The 20,261-nt window shown below is 45.0% G+C and overlaps 1 protein-coding gene across 1 annotated transcript in view; it reads right to left on the bottom strand.

Moving 5' to 3' along the window:
* Positions 1–20,261, bottom strand: part of LOC119390723 (neprilysin-1-like) — a 40,680-nt gene that overhangs the window by 14,668 nt on the left and 5,751 nt on the right. Inside the window, exons 4-10 of the mRNA XM_049415346.1 lie at positions 19,404–19,580; positions 16,969–17,061; positions 14,832–15,028; positions 12,951–13,130; positions 10,620–10,706; positions 8,439–8,569; positions 4,638–4,869 (exon numbers count right to left, since the gene is read on the bottom strand). Coding sequence (XP_049271303.1) covers positions 4,638–4,869; positions 8,439–8,569; positions 10,620–10,706; positions 12,951–13,130; positions 14,832–15,028; positions 16,969–17,061; positions 19,404–19,580 — 1,097 coding nt within the window. The remainder of the gene's footprint in view (positions 1–4,637; positions 4,870–8,438; positions 8,570–10,619; positions 10,707–12,950; positions 13,131–14,831; positions 15,029–16,968; positions 17,062–19,403; positions 19,581–20,261) is intronic.

Here is a 20,261-nt window from a genome sequence, read left to right as displayed (position 1 = left end):
TCCATTAACGCCAATGAAAATATGGCCTTTTAACACCCCAGGCAGGAACAGCTTCCTCTACTGCGTTTTTCTCATGAAAACAGATTTGTGGCGGTATGCGTCGATGAGCGTCACACAATATCGCCTATGTGAGAAAATTTTGCGTGTTTCCTAATGCATCTGCTCTTGCGACACCGTGAAGCGTGTCGATGTATATAATTTGGTAACGCTCAAAAAGTGCTACTCGCGAAAAAAGAAATAACGGGGCACATTCTGCGTGTTGAGCGACACATTTCGCGCTCTTCATTTGCAGTACACCGATACTACATGTCAAGCTATGAAAGCCTCAAATGCAACAGACAAAATAGAGCTGGCGGTGCTTTCGAAGTTAATCAATAGGCGTAAAGTAGCCGACATAAGAAAGTATAATATGGAGAGAATTGAGCATGCTCTAAAGAACGGAAGAAGCCTCAAAGCTATGAAGACAAAACTGTGCATAGGCAAAAATCAGATGTATGCAATAAGGGACAAGGAAGGCAAGGTCACAAACAATATGGATAGAATAGTTGAGGTAGCGGAAGAGTTCTACAGGGATCTGTACAGCAGCCAAGGCATTCAGGATGATAACGTAAGAAGAAGTAATAGCGCAGAGGAATCTGACATCCCACCAGTATTGACAGGAGAAGTAAAGAAAGCCCTAAAGGGAATGCAAAGAGGCAAAGCAGCTGGTGAGGATCAGGTAACATCAGACCTGTTGAAAGACGGTGGAGAGATTATGTTAGAGAAACTGGCCACCCTGTATACGAAGTGCCTCTCGACGGGGAGGATACCAGAATCTTGGAAGAATGCCAACATCATCTTGATCCATAAGAAAGGGGACGTCAAGGACCTGAAAAATTACAGGCCCATAAGCTTACTGTCCGTTGTCTGCAAGCTATTTACAAAAGTAATTGCTAACATAATTAATACAACATTAGAGTTCAATCAACCAAGGGACCAGGCAGGATTTCGTACAGGATTCTCAACAATAGACCATATTCATACTATCAATCAGGTGATAGAGAAATGCGCGGAATACAACCAACCCCTATACATAGCCTTCATAGATTACGAGAAGGCATTTGATTCGGTGGAGACATCAGCAGTCATGCAGGCACTGCGGAATCAAGGCATCGACGAAGCCTATATAAACATAATGGAAGAAATCTACAGCAGATCCACAGCCACTATAGTCCTCCATAAAGAAAGCGACAGAATCCCAATAAAGAAGGGCGTACGGCAGGGAGACACGATCTCTCCAATGTTATTCACCGCGTGTTTACAGGAGGTTTTCAGGGCCCTAGATTGGGAAGAGTTAGGGATAAGAGTTAATGGAGAGTATCTCAGTAACCTACGATTCGCTGACGACATTGCATTGATGAGTAACGCGGGAGACGAATTGCAGCTCATGATTACTGAACTGGATACGGAAAGTAGAAGAGTAGGTCTGAAAATTAATATGCATAAAACTAAAGTAATGTGGAACAATCTTGGCAGAGAACATCGCTTTGCGATAGGTGGCGAGACACTGGAAGTTGTAAAGGAGTACGTCTACTTAGGACAGGTAGTAACCGCGGAGCCGAACCATGAGAGTGAAATAACTAGAAGAATAAGGATGGGTTGGGGCTCATTCGGCAAGCATTATCAAATCATGAATGGTAATCTACCACTATCCCTCAAGAGGAAGGTATATAACAGCTGCATCATACCGGTACTTACCTACGGAGCAGAAACCTGGATACTTACAAAGAGGGTTCAACTTAAATTGAGGACGACGCAGCGAGTGATGGAAAGGAAAATGATAGGTGTAACCTTAAGAGACAGGAAGAGAGCAGAGTGGGTCAGGGAAGAAACGGGGGTTAAGGACATCATAGTTGAAATCAAGAAGAAGAAATGGATATGGGCCGGGCACGTAGCACGTCGGCAGGATAACCGGTGGTCATTAAGGGTGACTGACTGGATTCCAAGAGATGGCAAACGCGTGAGGGGGAGACAGAAAATTAGGTGGGTAGATGAGATTAAGAAGTTTGCAGGTATTACGTGGCAGCAGAAAGCACAGGACCGGGTTGATTGGCGGAACATGGGAGAGGCCTTTGCCCTGCAGTGGGCGTAGACAGGCTGATGATGATGATGATGATGATGATACTACATGTACCAGCCGGACTTCAGAAGAGACGCAGTTTGGAATAAAGTGCAAAATGAATCAGACTTATTTTAAATTAAATAGTGCGTACACAGTGCAAATCACGAGTGGCTGGATGTAGCTGAGACACACTGCGGTCGCTGTGAATTAACGCGTCCAGGAAAGGTTGTTCACACGTGCGTCCAAAATGTCCTATTCTACAAGCTGTCAATATAATCTATTGTAGTGCCATCTACAAGCTCTGAATCGTAAGGGGTTTCCTGCGTAAGAAGCCGATTGCTTTTCGACCAAAAACGAACGTAAACATGAGCCACACGTAACCTCCACCTAGTTCAATTATATTCTTGAATCTAATTGACTTAATCTTAGCTAAGAATGGTTCAATACGTATGATGACTAATCCACTGAAGAAGCTTCATTTTCTGTACTTCGCAAAGGCACTTCCAACTTCCTTTGTCAGTACGAAAAGCTCACGCCGAAATTTTTTACCCGCAAGACAACAAAACTTATCTTCGTGTAGAGCGGAGCAATGTAACCCGCTGTGTGCAGATGCTCTTATTTCACACCTTCTTGGCACGCTTGCTATATACAGTACTTTTGGAGGGAGATTTGGATCGCGGAAAAGGAATAGAGAAGAGACAGACAGCAAAGTTCCAACTGCTATCTAATTACCGGGCTAGGCCGATACAGATAGAGACGACGATGACTATCGCGTAAATTAAACGGCGCAAAAGTCAGTTGAAGCCATACAGCGCCATGAATCAAATAGGGTATTGTGAAAGCTATGACCCCATTAATGGGTATTGGCAAGCGTAAGGTGGCTGCCACACGGGTGTAAAACTGTGTGGTCTACAAGTGCGTACAATAGGCAAACTATTTAAATTACGATCATGATTGGAGGAGTGGGCTATGAATATAAACAATTTATTAGGCTAGTAATACTAAACTTTGGTAACCAAACTGCCAAAGGATGTCAGTGTTCTAAGGCACTACTGTCTCACCAGGACCTGTGCATGTAAGATTCCGGAGGCTCGTGCCTAAAGATAATGTAGCGTCCCTCCCTAGCACCATCTGTAGCTACAAATTCCATGTGTGAATATCTTGCGAAAGAGAACCATCTCCTTAGTTTCTATAATAAAACAACATGTTATGAACCAAATAAAGTTGCTGTATGAACTGCAATGCGTTTTGCGTATGCTTCAAGGGCATACTTGTTTCTTTCACGTGGTTAATTGTTGGCCTCAGAGACACGCTTTTTTCTTTCAAATTCAAACTATCGACACTGCATCAACACCGCCTCCACACATCTACTACAAGCACTAGGTCCACCAGTGTGTAGGCAACTGTGCATGCTGAATGTGTCGCCTACCCTTAGTTCTGCGGAGGATTGTCTCAGTTTGTCGAACTATTGTTAATGGTAGCCAATTTCCTAAAAGTGGCTTAATTATACGAAGCTAATGAGGCGGTTCAGGTTTATTTTTTTATTTTGTGCAAAGGAGACATTGAAATGCTCGCTATACAAACGTGCCTTCTGTACAATCACTGACAAGTGCAACGTGAACAAGCAATTACAATGTATAACAGCTTTTGCGTGCGATAACCCGAGAGTACTATCTTGCCCCGCCAATTAAGTGGCCACCAGACATAGTTTAGACGCCACAAAAACCATGGAAGCTAATATCATGCCGAAGTTACGCGTGCTGGTGAAAAACAAAAAAGAACGCACGCAGGACGAGCGCGAGCTAATGCGTCACAGCTCGACACTTGAAGCGCACTGCTCAAACATACAGCAGGACGCACGAAACCAACGAACAGGTACACACAAGACGAGCGCGAACTAATTGTCGCAGATGTTACTTATTTCTGTTTGAACAGCGCGCTCCTTTCGCAAACGCGGCCGCTGCAGCGAGCGAAGCGAAGCACCCCACCGGCCGCCCCTTCTTTCCTCAATATAAGCGCACGAAAGCGACCACGCCCTGTAGGACGAAGAGCAACGGCATTCGCAGGAGCGGGGCGACGATCTTTAAAGCGCGCCACACGCTTCTCTACCACACGTGCGCACATCGCGCCATCTATGTGGCAACTAAGAAAGCATGCTGAAGTACATGGTGTATATAAATAGCTCGCCGTTAGCAGGCTGAAAGACTGTGCTGTCGTAGCCTAACGTCTAACGCGGCGGGCTGCAAAGCGAGAGGTCGCCCGTTCGATTTCGCGCGTCGGAAAGTATTTCTGAATTATTTTTCTTTGTGGATTTTCTCTATATATGCACACCTATATATATACTGTGAATGACGGCGACGGGGCCGCACATTTTCCAGCCGAGACTGTCCATATAATTGCTATCGCAATAATAGAAGAACAAACGCGTTTTAGCTATAGCCCTATTTTACTCGTATTTGAATTCTCCGTGCCCGTACGACAAACCTAAGCGTCGAATTGCCTAAGAAGGTTTATTAAACGCTCACAACCCGCGTACCTTGTCACCCTTGAGGCCGAACTTCTTCTTGATCCACATGTGGTAGATCCAGGACGCGGCTGTGGGCATGCTCTTCTCGGCGTAGCGCAAGCAGAGGCGCCACCGCTCCGGCTCCGTCTTGTAGCCGAGATGGTAGCGGTAGAACAGCGTCTTCACGTGCTTCTCGTGAGTCCGGTAGAGCAGGCCGAGGCGCAGCAGCACGCGATATCCCAGGTAGTTGTAGATGACGTCCCTGCAACGTGGCTCCTTTTATACCCGCCGAATATTTCTAAAAAAATTTATACGATGAACGCCAGTAGTTCGAGAGAGCCCGTTGGTTAGACGCAACCGTCATGCGAACTCAATGACTGTTTCACTCAAGGAAAACATAACGGCAATTATTTTTATTTTCAATTAAAGTGGGATAATTACGAGATGAACAGAAGATTAATGTGGACAACAGCAAATTGCTGCTGGTGGGACCCGAACGCACAACCTTCGAATTACACGTACGATGCACTACCAATTATGCTACGATGGTGGCCATACCGGGTCACGTTTTCTGCGTATTTATGTATGTGTGAACTTGGGAGTGTCTGCTGGCGACTGCTAGCCGCGATGTTGACGAATGTCGAACTTTTTTTTTTGCTAGGCGGCATCATGTAACAAGACACGGGACCTGGCTAATTCGGCGTCTAGCTAGACACTGATCCCAGTGTAGTTTGATGCGTAGTCAAATACGGTGTGCCAATTGAACGCCGTATTGCAGGCGGAAATTTCGATAAGATTGATAGCACATTCAGTCCTACTGAAAAAGAACGAATACATGAAAGGGTGCGGGGTTAATTATATATTGTTTTGGGTACAGAGGGAAGCCTATACATACGTCGGCAAGAATATTGACGTTCGCTCAGTCTCACTCAAGAAATAATTTTTGCTCTGAAGGCTCACTCAGACTAACGCTCACAAAATTTTCCTCAATCGGACTCACTCGGACTCAAACTCACAAACATATTACTCAGCCGAACTCACTCAGACTCACGCTTTGACCCGAGTCTGCGTGTGCCTGAGTGAGTGTACTCAGTCCGTTAGCGTAAAATTAGCTTTTTCGATCATGGCGTCAATGCACTTTTACGTCAATATCTCCCATAACCTGTGCCCTAAAATAGGCCTTTTGATCATGTAGCTTCAAATACGAGTTATCAGTGGTTACAGTCCAGTAAGGACATTTTTACAAAATATGTGACTCACACGAAATATTTTCATCAAGAACTGCCCGTGAAATAGTTTGCGGGGGTAAATTCACGACCACCACCCCCCACCCCCCCACCCCCAAATTCACGCCTCTCATCAATAAATACTTAGGTGGCGCATGAACGCTAGTGCATTCAGATATGCATGAATAGACCTGAGTGTAAACGTAAGCCGATATAAGGCTGATGGTAATGCTGAAGATGAGTAGGTAGGACCACAGGTCGGCAATAAAAGGTGGAACTCACTCAGACTCACTCAAGAAATATTTTTTGCGCTTAGGGCTCACTCAGACTAAAACTCACCAATATTTTCCTCAACCGGACTCAGACTCACAAAAATATTACTCACCCAGGCTCACTTAGACTCAGGCTCACGGCCAGATCTGAGTCTGAGTGAGTCGACTCATGAGTGAGTTTGCCGACCTGTGACATTGCTGCTTTTACTTATTCGATAATGTGCATCATGGTATACATATAGCTCTGTGCAAATACGCACATAAATGAAAGTGGAATGCGCTGCTTTCCTTTAGGTTGGGTTGTCAGTCGGCTAAGCCGCAGGAGTCCTCTAGAATATTTCCTACTATTGCTGTTGTCCACTTAACAGGCCTGCTCAAGCGGCTTGACAATAGGTCGGCGAAGTCACTCGTGAGTCGACTCACTCAGACTCACTAATACTCGTATCGAACCGTGAGCCTGAGTGAGTCCGCGTGAGTAAAATCTTGGCGCGCTTGAGTGCGAGTGAGTCCGGCTGACGAAAATTTTGGTGAGTGAGAGTCCGAGTGAGGCCTAATAATACAAATATTATCTCGGATTTAGCGTCCCAAAATCGGGATATGATTATGAGGGACGCCGTAGTGGAGGGCTCGGGAAATTTCGATCACCTGGGGTACTTTAACGTGCACCTAAATCTAAGTACATGGGCCTCAAACAATTTCGCCTCCATCGAAAATGCAGCCGCCGCGGCCGGGATTCGATCCCGTGACGTTCGGGTCAGCAGTCGAGTGCCATATACACTAGACCACTGTGGCGGTGCGAGTGAGCCCTAAGCGCCAAGTGTATTTCTTGAGTGAGTCTCAGTGCGCTCCACTTTTTTGCCGACGTACGGGCTTGACATCTTATGAACTTCTGTATTTGCTATAATTGTAGCCACACGGGAAAAAGGACAGCATAATGTTTCACTATCCAACTCATTCGTAGACGTAAATCAAGCCTTTTTAGAAGAATACGACAGCTGCAACTACCAATATATTGGTAGATGGGAAGGGACTTTCGAGGGCTTGTTTCTTTGTTTGACACAACCTTTATAAAAACCAGCAGATATTCATTAACTGCTGGTTTTCATTAAGAATTTTGGTTACTGTAACAATAAGAATTTTGGTTACTGTAACAGAGTACGACAGCCTTAAATTAATGTTAGAACGACACACTGATCGCCTTTCCAATATTCCAACCGAGAGAAAATGAAAGACAGTGATGTGATGAAAAAAAAACGAACTGAAAAAGAAAGACAGAGCGACAAGCGCAGTGCTTTAAGGAACTTCAAAATGGTAGTTAAGCGGCGGTGGCCACACCGACTGTTGTGTGGCCTATTCTCGGTGTCCTGTTTTAGGAAGTTTAGCAAACTTCCTAAAAGAAAAGCTTTTGGGAAGTTTCCTTGACTAGGTGATAATGTCCTCGATTTTATACTGCAGCGCAGTTAACAGGTTTTTGCAATATACATATTTCACTACGTAGATTTGCCACCATATTGCCATTTTTATAGAAAACAAGTGACGTATAGAAGGAAGAGGCATATATTTTTGTGATATTGTAATTGTCATTATCAGCTTATTCTAAAAATACGAAAAAAGACATTAGCTTTATTTCGCACCATGAAATAGGTGCTGTGCGAAGCGTTACGAGAGAGACGATTGACGAGCCTTCTTTCAAATATTACCAGCCGTCGTAGCTTAGCGTGAAAGATATAGCGTCGCCAAGCTCTAGAACGCGGGTTCGAGTCCCAACCACAGTGACCGCATTTCTATGAAAACAAATGATAAGAACCCCACTGCAATTGTAATGAAGTGAACGTCAAAGAACTCAGCTCGTCAGAATCAATCGGGAGCTGAGATTGTTGTTCGCTAGTGCAAAGGGTCTAAATGTGGACACAAAAGGGGAGAAACGCGAACGTTCAACTCGGGAATAGGAGAGAAGGAACCATCCATATAAGCATCACATATATGAAACAAAAACTGCAACAGAAGCGATTACGCATGGGTATCACGGAAGGCCTAACAGAGATACGACATTTGTTTTTATGCTTACATTCACATGCTCACAATGACTGGTGGATAGTAAATGACTAAAAACCTATCTCTCAGGATCCTGCATACGTTCTTTTTCAGCTCGCGTGTTGCTGCCAGCTCGGACGTGAAATTTGTGTCCTCCTTTGCAAAAGCGAACAAGAAACTCAACAGAAACCAACTAGCACAACTTATCATTCTTACTAAGGGCTCTTCAACTACGTTGTGACCTATAATCGCACCGGGGTCTAGGAACGTAAATACTCCGCAATTTCTTTAAGGCTTACTTGGACTGCTTCTGCAAGAACCGGGCCAAGCCGGAAACGTATTTCACGTTGCCGACGAGAATTTTCGTCTGTGGACCGATGCTTGTGGATGATCCTTCGAATACGGTCTTGAGAAATGTCATCCAATTCCACTGCAGGAAAAATAAAGAATGAAAATGTTCAGTGCAGCTGTATCAGCCGTACTGTAATGGAAAACGATATATCTGAAGCTCTAATATACAGTGGCAACGCGTCATTGATCACGAGCTCGCGACAGAACAATAAACTTAAGTCCTGCCATGGGTGTTTCCAAATGTTTGCTTTCTTACTGCCACTTTTAGCAACCGAAAATTCCAATGCCTAAGCCGCTTGCGTACCAAATAGGGTATGAAAACAATTGTAAACATAACAGTACGCATATTATTGCACGCCTTTTTCGTTCAGATGGCAGTAAAGTTCACAGTAAAAAAATTGAAGCTCACTCAGACTCACTCAATATATCTTGCTCTGAGGGCTCTCTAGGACTCACCAAAATTTTCCTCAACCGGACTCACTCAGACTCACTAAACGTTTTCTCAACCGGACTCACTCCGACTCAAAACTCACCAACATATTGCTCAGCCGGACTCACTCAGACAGACTCACCGCCTGACCTGAGTCTGAGTGAATCCGTTAGCGTAAAGTTAGCATTTGCAATCATGGTGTCAACGCTCTTTAACGCCAATATCACATAAATCGGTGCTCTGCCATACGCCTTTTGATCTCGTATATTCAAGTACGACCTATCAGTGGTTTCAATCCAGTAAGGACAATTTTATGAAATACATGGCGCACACGAGATATTTTTATCACGAAATTCCCGTGAAAGAGCTTGTGGGATGAAGTAATGGCATCCCCCCCCCCCACCCCAAATCACGCCTCTGATTGATCAATGTTGAGGTGGCGCACGAACGCTAGAGCGCTGAAGTATGTGTGAATATACTTGGGTATAAACGTAAGCCGATATATAAAGCTGTTAGTACTACTGAAGATGAGTAGATAGGCCGATAAGTCAGCAATAAAAGGTGGAGCTCACTCAGACTGACTCAAGAAATACATTTTGCCCTGAGGGCTCACTCGTTCTCAGACTCACCAAAGCTTTCTTCAACAGGACTCACTAAGATTCACTAAACTTTTCTCAACTGGACCCACTCGGACTCAGGCTCGCCAAAATATTACTCACCCGGACTCACTCGGACTCACGGCCCGATCAGAGTCTGAGTGAGCCGACTCATGAGTGAGTTTGCCGACAAACGACAACAACATATGTTTAACATTCGCAGTTAGGACAAAATACCACAAAATGACCAATACTACACAAAGGAATTCTAGGGAGCGGCGCCTTCAAGAATAATTCTTGATACAGCGGTGGAAATTCATTCACATCTGAAAGTGTTACAACTTAATCGGGAGGCATGCTTATTTTACAAATTCCCTGTTTTAAATAGCTTTATTTAGAGCAATAGTGAAAAGTGGCACTTCAGCAGGAATTTAGTGTTATGTCCTCGTCCTGATGAACTCAATACATGCTCACTTCCACCCACATGGTTTATTAGCGGGCACGCGAATAAAGACCTAATGCTTACAATTTATTGCAACGAGGTGTTTCGCAAATTTCAGCACAATTTGTAATTCTGAAAATCAATACATGCGTGCTTCCAGCGCATCCATGTAGGAGACACAAACAATATATTAAATAAACACGAAAAAAAAACGCTCGTAGCTTGCACACGTGTGTCCTCGTTCTCTTAGCGCTACACATACTGTGGGAAGCCTTCGTTAGCAGTATGAGCGGCCGACTAACTTGTGAAAACACCCATTTACAGTCGCCAGCTGCAGGGCCTTCTTACTTGTGGGGGGCGGGGCGTGCTGATGTAACACTTGTAATTCGTTCAAGTGCATACGCTTGGAAATTTTCTTGTGCTGAGAACATAATACCCTCGTGAAATACACGCGTCCTGTATAACCATAATTTCAATATAAACATGGTTTATCCCATTAAATTACTTATCTGTTGCCATAACATAAACATACTATATGACTGGATAATGTATAAACACACACGTGTGTTTTCCATGCGGCACTAGCATGCGTTATCGTACAGAGAAGTGCATCAGGATGACAACACTACGCAATGCGATGACTAACAACAAGCACACTTACGTAAAACGAGTTGTCAAGGTCTTTCAGCTTCAGCACTTTTTTGTCGTAGTACATGCCAGCGCGGTGACCTTCAGCGTACCTCAGCCTCTGCAAAAAGGCAAGAAAATATGAGCGACGAAGGCGGGCTAGCGTTCCACAGGTGGCTAAACTATTTTGAGTTACCACGAGCGCAGACGCACTTGGGAAACGAGCCATCTTCGCGCCGTACTAGGATGTTTTTGTTGAACAGACTTCGAGTAATATTATCGTTTGTAACGTGTTTCCAACTTAATAATCATTAGGGATAGAAATAGAATCGAAATAGAATCGAATAATAACTAATCGAAGAATTCAATTCGACTGTCGAATAGCTAGTATTCGAAGTTTCGATTAATTCGATAGGACAAAGGCCAATGATGAAACTTTGTTAGGGTGGGGTGGCTAAAACTAATGCTACCGACCTTACAAAAGGCCTTTCGTTAAAACTTCACCGATATGCTTGTTCAAAAGCGAGCGCATGTTTATTTTCAAGGAGATTATGTCACTTCCGCAAGTAAAAAAAAGAAAAAAAAAACACGAGAAAACTGTGAAGCCCTTCACAACTTCGCTTCCCTAAACGAAGGCACGGACTTCTTCCTTAGTTCAGTCGCGAATGTCGCAAGCGCCCTAAAACGTCCCTACTTTGGCCCGCGAAACCCTCGGTGATTGGCTTCACATGTGAAAACCTGTTCACGTGGTGCAGTCGCCACTGCCGTTCCACACCGCTCGTTCAGAAACTCCCATGCTTTCGAAGCGCAGTTAAAACGCTGCTGTGAACGGGCGACCGAAGATGTTTGGCCCCTAGCGAGGCCCGTAGCCACGGGAAGGGGGGGGGGGGGGTCCAGGGGCCCGGGCTCCTCCTCGAAGTTTTGGTGAAGTAGGTGTTTTTACCAAAAATAAATAATGAAAATAGGTGTTTTTCTCAAATAGCCCAGGTTTTCAGCAAGTGCCCCCAACCCTCCCCCCCCCCCAAAAAAAAAAAAAAAAATTCCTGGCTACAGGCCTGCCCCAAGCACTCATGACCATGAAGCACAACATTACCGTTGTCAGATGAGCCGTACTGCGCGACCATAGCGGGAAAAAAACTGGCTGCCGTACCCAACTCTGCTAGCCAAGTCTTGACCTGAAACAAGGTCATGTGGAGTAGCTAGTGTTTCTGTATGACAATTTGTAGTCATTCGGTAGCAGTCACTCACCGCGTTATGTGCTTGAGGGAACGAGCAGCTTTAATTTCTTAGTTCTTTCTCCGAATTTTCAATAAAATATTTTGTATTCTATATTCGATTAGATATTACAAACGTTTGTCCCCTATTCCGCACTATTCGATTCGAATTCGATTCCAAATGAAATTTTACTATTCGCACACCCGTAATAATAATATCTAGTGATTTAGGTGCTAAAACCTCGATATCATTATGAAGCGCACCGTAGTGGGAGGCCCCAGAAATTTCGACCATCTGGCGTACTTTTATGTGAACACGGGCCTCTGCCATTTCACCTCCACCGAAATGCGACCGCCACGACCGGGATCAAACCTATGACCTTCGGGTCAGCAGCCGAACACCGTAGGTGTTCGGCTGCTGACCCGAAGGTGAGCACCATAGGCATAAGCGTGCGCAGGGTTCCCCGTTAAGGGGGGGGGGGGGGGGGGGGCGAAGGTTCGTCGCAGCGCCCCCCTCCCGATTATGTCAATGTATGCGGCTGCCTTTGCGCCCCTCTTCTCGCCCCCCCTACAATGTATAGGGCTGACTTTGCGCCCCCCCCCCTTTCTCACCCCCTTGCTCCCCCCCCTGCGCACGCCTATGACCATAGGTGAAGGAGGCGTGTTTTTGTTCTGGTTTTTGCCTTTTGCCTTGCCGACGATGCGCATGCGCGGGAATTAGTCGAGCGTCAAGTTTAGATATATTTTCTGTTCAAGCAATAAATCTTTCAGTTGTGAGTGTGCGCTTTGTGTCGTCGGTTCCTCCCTTCTTATGTCCTTTTTCCCGTAGTGAGCCTTTTTGCTTTAAGATATGAACCGTAACAACTGTACCACCGCGGTGGACTGTTTACCACTTATTATAATCTGGAAGACAAAGACTACAAAATTCCTATATGCGCTCATGCAAACATGTCGCACAAATCAAGAATTGTAATTTAACAGGTGGACTAACCTAAGCGCCGACACCTATAAGCGCAATCGACTGCGGCAGAATATTTGGGATTAAACAAACCTAGAGCAATACGAATAGCATGCGCTTAATGTGTAATAAAATCCATAAGCCAAAAGACGAGCGAGTCGGCCAGCGTCACTCTTATCTGAGCCGCACGCACCTTTATGAGTTCAATGTCGAAGGCCTGAATGTTGTCGCACAGTGTGTCCCATTGGTCATTCGTCGGTACGATACCATACACGGACAGCATGGCGTCACAGACACTTTGTCGAAGCCAATTTGAAGATTCCGTGGTCGAGAGAATGAACTTGGGTAGCGCCGTTGTCTCTGGTTCGTCCAACTGAAAGGAAAGAAACAATAAATAAGAAGAGGTGGCTCGCTCAAATATGCGCGTTTCCTCAGCACACACACTAGAAGGTTAGTTTGTCTCGTAACGTACAGTAGAACAGAATAAGTGCTATTTTAGCGTTTTGGTGGACACGCCGATGACTGTACACCGGTCGTTCAACTGCTCTTAGACCCTAAATGTCCAATAAACGCCAAGTGACATCAACTAAAAAAAAAGCACGTGCGCTGCATCAATTGTCAAAGCAGGTATACACCACAATAAAGCTACCCTCAAATGAGGGTAACGACCCTCACGTGGGGGGTAGCAATATGACTAAATAAATAAATAAAACGTGGCTGTCACCTAAAACATGTTCTGTCACAATAAAACTTTCAACCTTGGAGGAACACACGTGAGCTTCAAGCCTAAGCTCACCGAGAATAGGAATATCTATTTAAAAGGAAACTAAAGTGATGAAACGAATAGATCTATATTGATAAACTCTACTCTGAGAACTCTTAATGTTGTTAATTTCACCATCATGAGTTCATTAACAGAGTGAAAAATCAAGGTCACATATTCATTTCCAAATTTCGCGGCGAGATCCCGCACGAGACGTCACGGACTTCAACGTGTATTTTTCGTATTTTGGTGACATTGGCCCCACTAAATTTTCTGAAACTTGCTATGTTAAGTCTATGGGCCCCTCAGAGGACAATGTATGTTATTTTTACTGATTATGATCTACGTAGGACCTAAAAGATGCCGTCAAAACATATGACGTCACGAGGTTTGGTGAGGGAATTTCAAGGTGGCGTCGCCACCTGCATTTCCTTCTTGCACGTTTTCTTGCTTTTCAGTCATCTCGGGGCAAGCATGAAGATGATTTTGGTATTGTGAAAGAGTAATTTACTGATATAAAAAGAATCTTTCTTCTCTTTAGTGTCCCTTTAATGCATCGCTAACAGCAGAGGTCGTTATTCTAAAAGCAACAGCACTGCATTTCTACTGAAGCATGCACTGCATACTACAATTCGTCGGAGCCATTGCGCAGTTATTTTTCAGCCAGAGATCGATGAACAGTGTCCAAAGAGCCTATGTAACATGCAACAGTTTAAATACTTGCTTTTCAACGCATAATTTTATTATTTGATTTTGCATTTGCACGTAATTGGTTGTTTCTCTCAAAACACCAGTCTTTTCCTTTCAAGATATCACTTAAAAAAGGGTATTATGTTGCACTAATCGACAATTTTATATCTCTCGATGACTGATTAATACTGGCCCCTTTGCTGCTCGTCATTCAACTACTTGCAATATTATCGGTTGCATCTTTCGCTCATTGTTCTTGCAGCCGGCTGGCAGTGAGACAAGTATGCGAACGTACCTGACAAATTAAGCAAACAAACGCACTGCGAGATTTATTGAATATTACTGTAAAATGAACGACGTAATTAGAACTACCAGAAATAGGACCCACAAAAAAAATGTTCAAATATATCTAAAAACGACGTGAAAACATCACTTCACTCATTTCCGCAAGTTCACCTTCTCATTGAACAAGATCCCACAGCTGCTAGTTCAGTTTGCCTCTTCAATCGTCAATTACCCGGGCAATTACAAACGATATGTGATGATGCAATTAGGAAGACGAGTGCGGTGCTTCGCGCAGCATTTGGGAAAACACTCCAAGTGCGTGTTTCATGTACTCACGTAGATGATGACCTTAGAGTAGTCATTGGGGTCTACTCTCATCTGGACTTTGACAAGCGGGAAAAGGCCGAAGTTCTTGGCCAGCTTAGCGGCGATCACGGAGATCTTAGGGTCGCCTTCAGGGTCTAGTGACGGAAAGTGCTCCAGTCCCAGGATGCGTGGCATCTTTTTGATGTCCTCCATGCTGCTGTTGCGTTCTGCGGCGAAGATTGCACACGATGAAAACTTTGATCTTAAGCAATATTTCACGCCTAAAGGTCGGCTATGATCTGGGCAAAATAAAAACAAAGGACCAAACTGCGGCCAGGAGCAAAAACAAATAAATAATAAAGGTTCTGCGGCACGTTACAAACACTGCATCGCTTGAAGGCGAAAGCCTGCTATACACTTTTGTAATGCATTAGGTTGTGCAATAGAAGACCACTATACTTGCGAATATGTACGTGCTCAGTCGATTGTATTCCCCCTCCCCCTCCCTCCTGCCGCTCAAGCTTTCTGCACCCTATGTGGTGTTGCGCTGCCTCCGTGATCAGCCCACATTTGACCAAATGATTTCGTCATATGACGTCATGGTAACATTTATCCACACATTTCGACGTTCTTTGACGTCATGATCATGGCACACGCTGACGTCACACCATGACGTCATGAGTAACGTAGGTCACGCGTGTTTTTTACGACTTCAGTCACCTGCCGTGGGTCACTCAAAGGGCCGGGAAACGAGACAGTTAAGGCTTTGGCCTTAACAAACTGCGTCACCATATTACTACAAACACCGGCCTCGGGAAACGTTAAAACAGGTAATGAAGGCGCTAGAAGCAGCAACAGCGTGCAGCAAAGAAAAAACCCCCAAAAACATTCATTTATGTGTTTGCTACAAAGAGAAAGCACTATTTACGCAAGGTATTTGCCTGTGCAGTGGCTTGTATTTGGGTGCTGTATGGAAATGTATATGTACACATACATTTCCATACAGCACCCAAATTAAGGTCCAATTCCCAGCATGGAGGAAGAAAACAGTTAGTAGGGCGCCTTACACAATGCGAAAGAAAGAAAGAAAGAAAGAAAGAAAGAAAGAAAGAAAGAAAGAAAGAAAGAAAGAAAGAAAGAAAGAAAGAAAGAAAGAAAGAAAGAAAGAAAGTAGTACGAGGCACTCGCACACAAAGCTTCCCTTGCCCCCATTTTCCCGACAGGACGAGGGTTCCTTAATATTATAATGAGGCACCGTCCGACCAATATTCATACAAAAAAGTCACAGTTTCACCGCAAGGGCGAAGCAATAAATGCGATAGCAACAAATTGCAACGTTATAGGAAGTGAGGCTGGCAGCTAAATCTTTAGGATCCGATCTCGCGTGACTCTACAAAACGCTGGTGTGAGAGGATAGCGCCGCTCCAGGGAGTGATGCTCTTGCCGCACAGTCTCCTCGTGCTGAGAGCGCAGCACGTAGACGGGTGTACTGGCCGCCCGCTGACGGCTGCCGAGATAGCACGCGCGCAAGCGATTGCGACCGCACCCTTACAATCGAAGTTCTAAGTTGCTGCTCGAGCGAACCCCCTCCCTCCTCTCCCTTCGCGTCTTTTGATTCTCGTTCAAGACGGGTGGGGCGTTTCCTCTCTACTTTGATGGCAGGCCTCCCGAGCAGGATTATGTTATCGCATGCGCCTTGCGAGCGACGGAAATGGGCCGGCTTGTTTGATCGCTGCTTCCGCCGCGTTCATCGCCCCCCGTTCGCGCGCTCTTACCCGCGGTAGAACATACGATGCGCGGGGGGGGGGGGGGGCGATGTTACCAACTTGAACTTTATACTGCATGTGACGGCGACGGCAAAAACCCGCCGAGGGTGTCCATACAATTCCTATCCCGATAAAAGGAGCCCAATAGCAGTAGCAGAGATGTAATTCAATAGTAGCGCCGTGTCTGGTCTTCTTTTTTTGCGTTCACTTGTTCGCGCCACATAGGTTATCAGATATGCGCAGCAACTGACCGGTCCCTTCATACCAGATGTACGTTTCCGCTGTGATAATTAGCTCGAGGTGACGATCTCGCCTCATTTGGTGGAAGCAACGCTTTGGAAGAAGATGGAATAAGAAACCTAGCGCCTAAACAAAATGTGCGTCCCAGCGTTTTCCCTTACCTGCGTTCTGACATGCTGCGAAGATTGCCTCGAACTTCCGGACAGGAATGTGAGTCATTTGGTTCATGATCTGTCCTTGCTCCGTGATCGAAGCTGAAATACGGGAGAAGCACCGTTAAAGGATACTGAACGCTTTGTATTTATTCCCCAGCAATGTCATTCGAAGACGTTTTATCATATTTGTATACCTGGAGAAAATGTTCGTGCTGGTCTCAAGATTCCCAGCGCGCGTGCTTGCAGTTAATATACATATAGCGAGAATGGTGTCTAGGTAGAAGTATACTACATGCACATTCCTAAATCTTGTGCTGACTATGCTATTACTGTGGCCGTGATATTACCTATCAAACGACCTTGTCTCTAGGTGTTGCGGGGCAACACTAGAAGACATGACAGTTTCATGCCTAGGCAGTCGCCTCTTTATGTGCTGCGCATGCTAAACTAACGCTTTAGGAGAGAGCATTAACTTAACGTACGAAGCACGTCACGCATTACGTACATGCAGGCTTGCACACACTACGCTAAATCTGAATGTGATTACGTATGTTGAAAGGTCGCAGTCAATGGCCCTATATACACAGTATAAGAACAATGGACGTAATTTTCCCAACATAGGTTAGTAAGCGCTATGCCCAGACTAATTATATATATATCAACGCGTGGAGATTATCCATTCATTTTTTTTACTTATTCTTGCGCATGGACATAACTATCCTAAAAATCAGCGTGAAATTCTCACTGGTGTCTTTTGTTCAACACTGATGGTGCACGTGTAATCGACAGTCGACAATTACAAAGAACAGATCTTGGAACATTATGCTGTTCCAGATATGCCTACCTAAATATGAGGAATAAGAATAAAGTTTCACATTCCGCATTTCTATCCGACCAACACTACGCCCCTAATTCATCTCTCTATTTTGCACAAAACCTTTCACCTTTCCTAAAATTAAATTAAATCCTAATGAAACCAACATGTTTTGCCCGCGTACGCGTATTCTGCCCTGAATTTTGTATGTATAAGTGTTTACGGCAGTGTTAAAAGTTAAGGAGTTCAGAATTACCTTATGGTCCACCACTACAACGCACCTCCCTCATATGGTGGTTTACACGTAAAACATAACAATTGTATTAGTTTGCAGGAGCATTTTTATCGTCTACTGCAATTATGCGAATTTTATTGTTGGCTGCAATTATGCGAAGGAAAATTTAATGGAGATACTGGAGAGCGCAACCTTTTAATGTTTTTTTTTTTCGCATAGGGCATATGGGGACGCGCAATTGGTACCACATTAACTGCAGACAAATACACATTATTCTCTGTCACTCCTCAATAACGTGCTGATCATTTCACATGCAGCGAACACGTTAAGGAAAACGCATAACGCACCCCAACCCCTATTTTCGAACATGCTGCATTGCGTTGCTAAAGCGCACAAGGGCACATTTGATCTACTACGCATCAAGAAAAATATACTCAGGCAATCTGTATATATATGCACCGCGATGACCAGGATATCGAAATACGGAGTATTTAAGCATTGAGTATCAATAAAACCACCGAGACAAGCAGCAGGTAGGCAAGAGTGGTGGAGAGTTGCACAGATCTGTTTGTTTACAGGATGCAGCGCTCCATGTGTTGCTACAGGAAAGGCAAATGTAAAAGAACATTGAAACACGCATGAGCAGTATGAAGAGTATTATATTCTCGAAGCTCAAAAGATCGTTGCACCACAAAATTACAGTGATATGATTGCTTCATGAGTTGTTGACGCAAAACTAGGACTGCCTATATGGAAAACGCCGCAGTATATGTTTCCAGTGTAGATGCGCATTACTGATTATAAGGCAGAACTAGAAGCAAGGCAGCTGCACGCATGTATGCTCCACCTTAGGCAAGGAGTCACCACCGAAATTACCATAGAGCCTATGGCCCATAATTGCTTTGGCCTACGTCACTGCTTCAAACAGGAAGCTGTGGTATGACACCTGACCTGCACTAGCAGGCATAGGCGTGTGCAGGGTTCGCCATTAGCTGGGGGCAGTGGGGGCATGCATGTTTCCTAGCAGCACCAACCCCCCCCCCCTCACCCGGTTAATTGAGCACAAAAGAAAATAACGTACGCAGTGGATGCAAAAATGAAAATGAAGCGGTGTGCTTTTCAGAACGACCTTCTTTTGGTCCCCGGCTACCCGGTGTTAAAGACGCGAAGTAAGCACTTGGCATGCGATACCAGAGGTCTTCGGCCTCCATTACCGTAAAAAGCCTATGTGGAATGACGGGGAAAGGTCCGACGGAGTACAGGTCTGGGGCCGACTTTGCGCCGCCCTCTGATGTTTAAGCAGGGGCCATCTGCCCCTTCCCCTGCACAACCCGCCCCCCTTGCGCACGCCTTTGCTAGAAGGCTGAGATATCTACGTTGCGGACGCCTTACCTTCGACCTCCGCGAAAAGCGTCTTCTCGATGTCCGAGACGATCCAGTCGTCGAACGAGAACTTTCTCGAGTACGGGGGAATGCGCGCGTTGTGCGACCACTTGCGGCACACGTGCGAGTAGAAGTCTTCGCACGGGTCCGTGCGTCCGCGCTCGATGATCGCCTCGTAGAACTGGGCTGCGAGTGCAAGCAGTTTTCAATGAGAGCCGCTAGAGCCGCCATCATATCGAGGCGCTTATACACCTTGGCGCACAGGCTCACAAGCTTAAGCGCTATAAATTTTGGGGAAAAGAGTCCGCCACACGTGACATTGGGTGAGCGATAGCCGTGATGGTTTACAGAAATAAAATTTTGCTTAAGGTAAGCTTGCGAGGAATTTATGCGGGAGGTAACCTTGTGATGCAGTTTTATACCTATAAGTCATGCTTTTCCCAGATAAAACGTGGAACAATGAAATCCCCGCTCCGGCCAAGCCAACATGTATATCTTGAAATAAGAAGCTGACAGGAAGATCCGTCAAGAACTACTATTAGTAAATGTCACCAACTAGAATTACTGGTCAGCTTTGACGCTGAGCTCGTACAAGATTATATAACTTCTTTGTTTTTCGTTTGGTCCAGGTGGTATTCCATAAAAAAAGGTAGTGTTGCTTTAAAGTGAATAAGCGAGCTGCATGTGGGCAGGCGAGCTGAGTGAAATAGGGCATAGAGTGCACAGCAATTTTTTTTTATGCTGCATCCTTCTTTTTCAGCGTGATTGCCTATTAGAGAGGGGTTCTCGCTTTTCGCGGTAAGTGAAGTCCTCTTGAGAGATGGCGTCAGAAATAGCGCTCGCATTGAGAAAGATAGGGTGGTAAAA

This window comes from Rhipicephalus sanguineus, chromosome 4, assembly GCF_013339695.2.
Source record: "Rhipicephalus sanguineus isolate Rsan-2018 chromosome 4, BIME_Rsan_1.4, whole genome shotgun sequence".
NCBI classification, from domain to species: Eukaryota; Metazoa; Arthropoda; class Arachnida; order Ixodida; family Ixodidae; genus Rhipicephalus; species Rhipicephalus sanguineus.
Note: the sequence above shows the minus strand (reverse complement) of the source record. Positions and strands in the feature narration are given on the sequence as shown.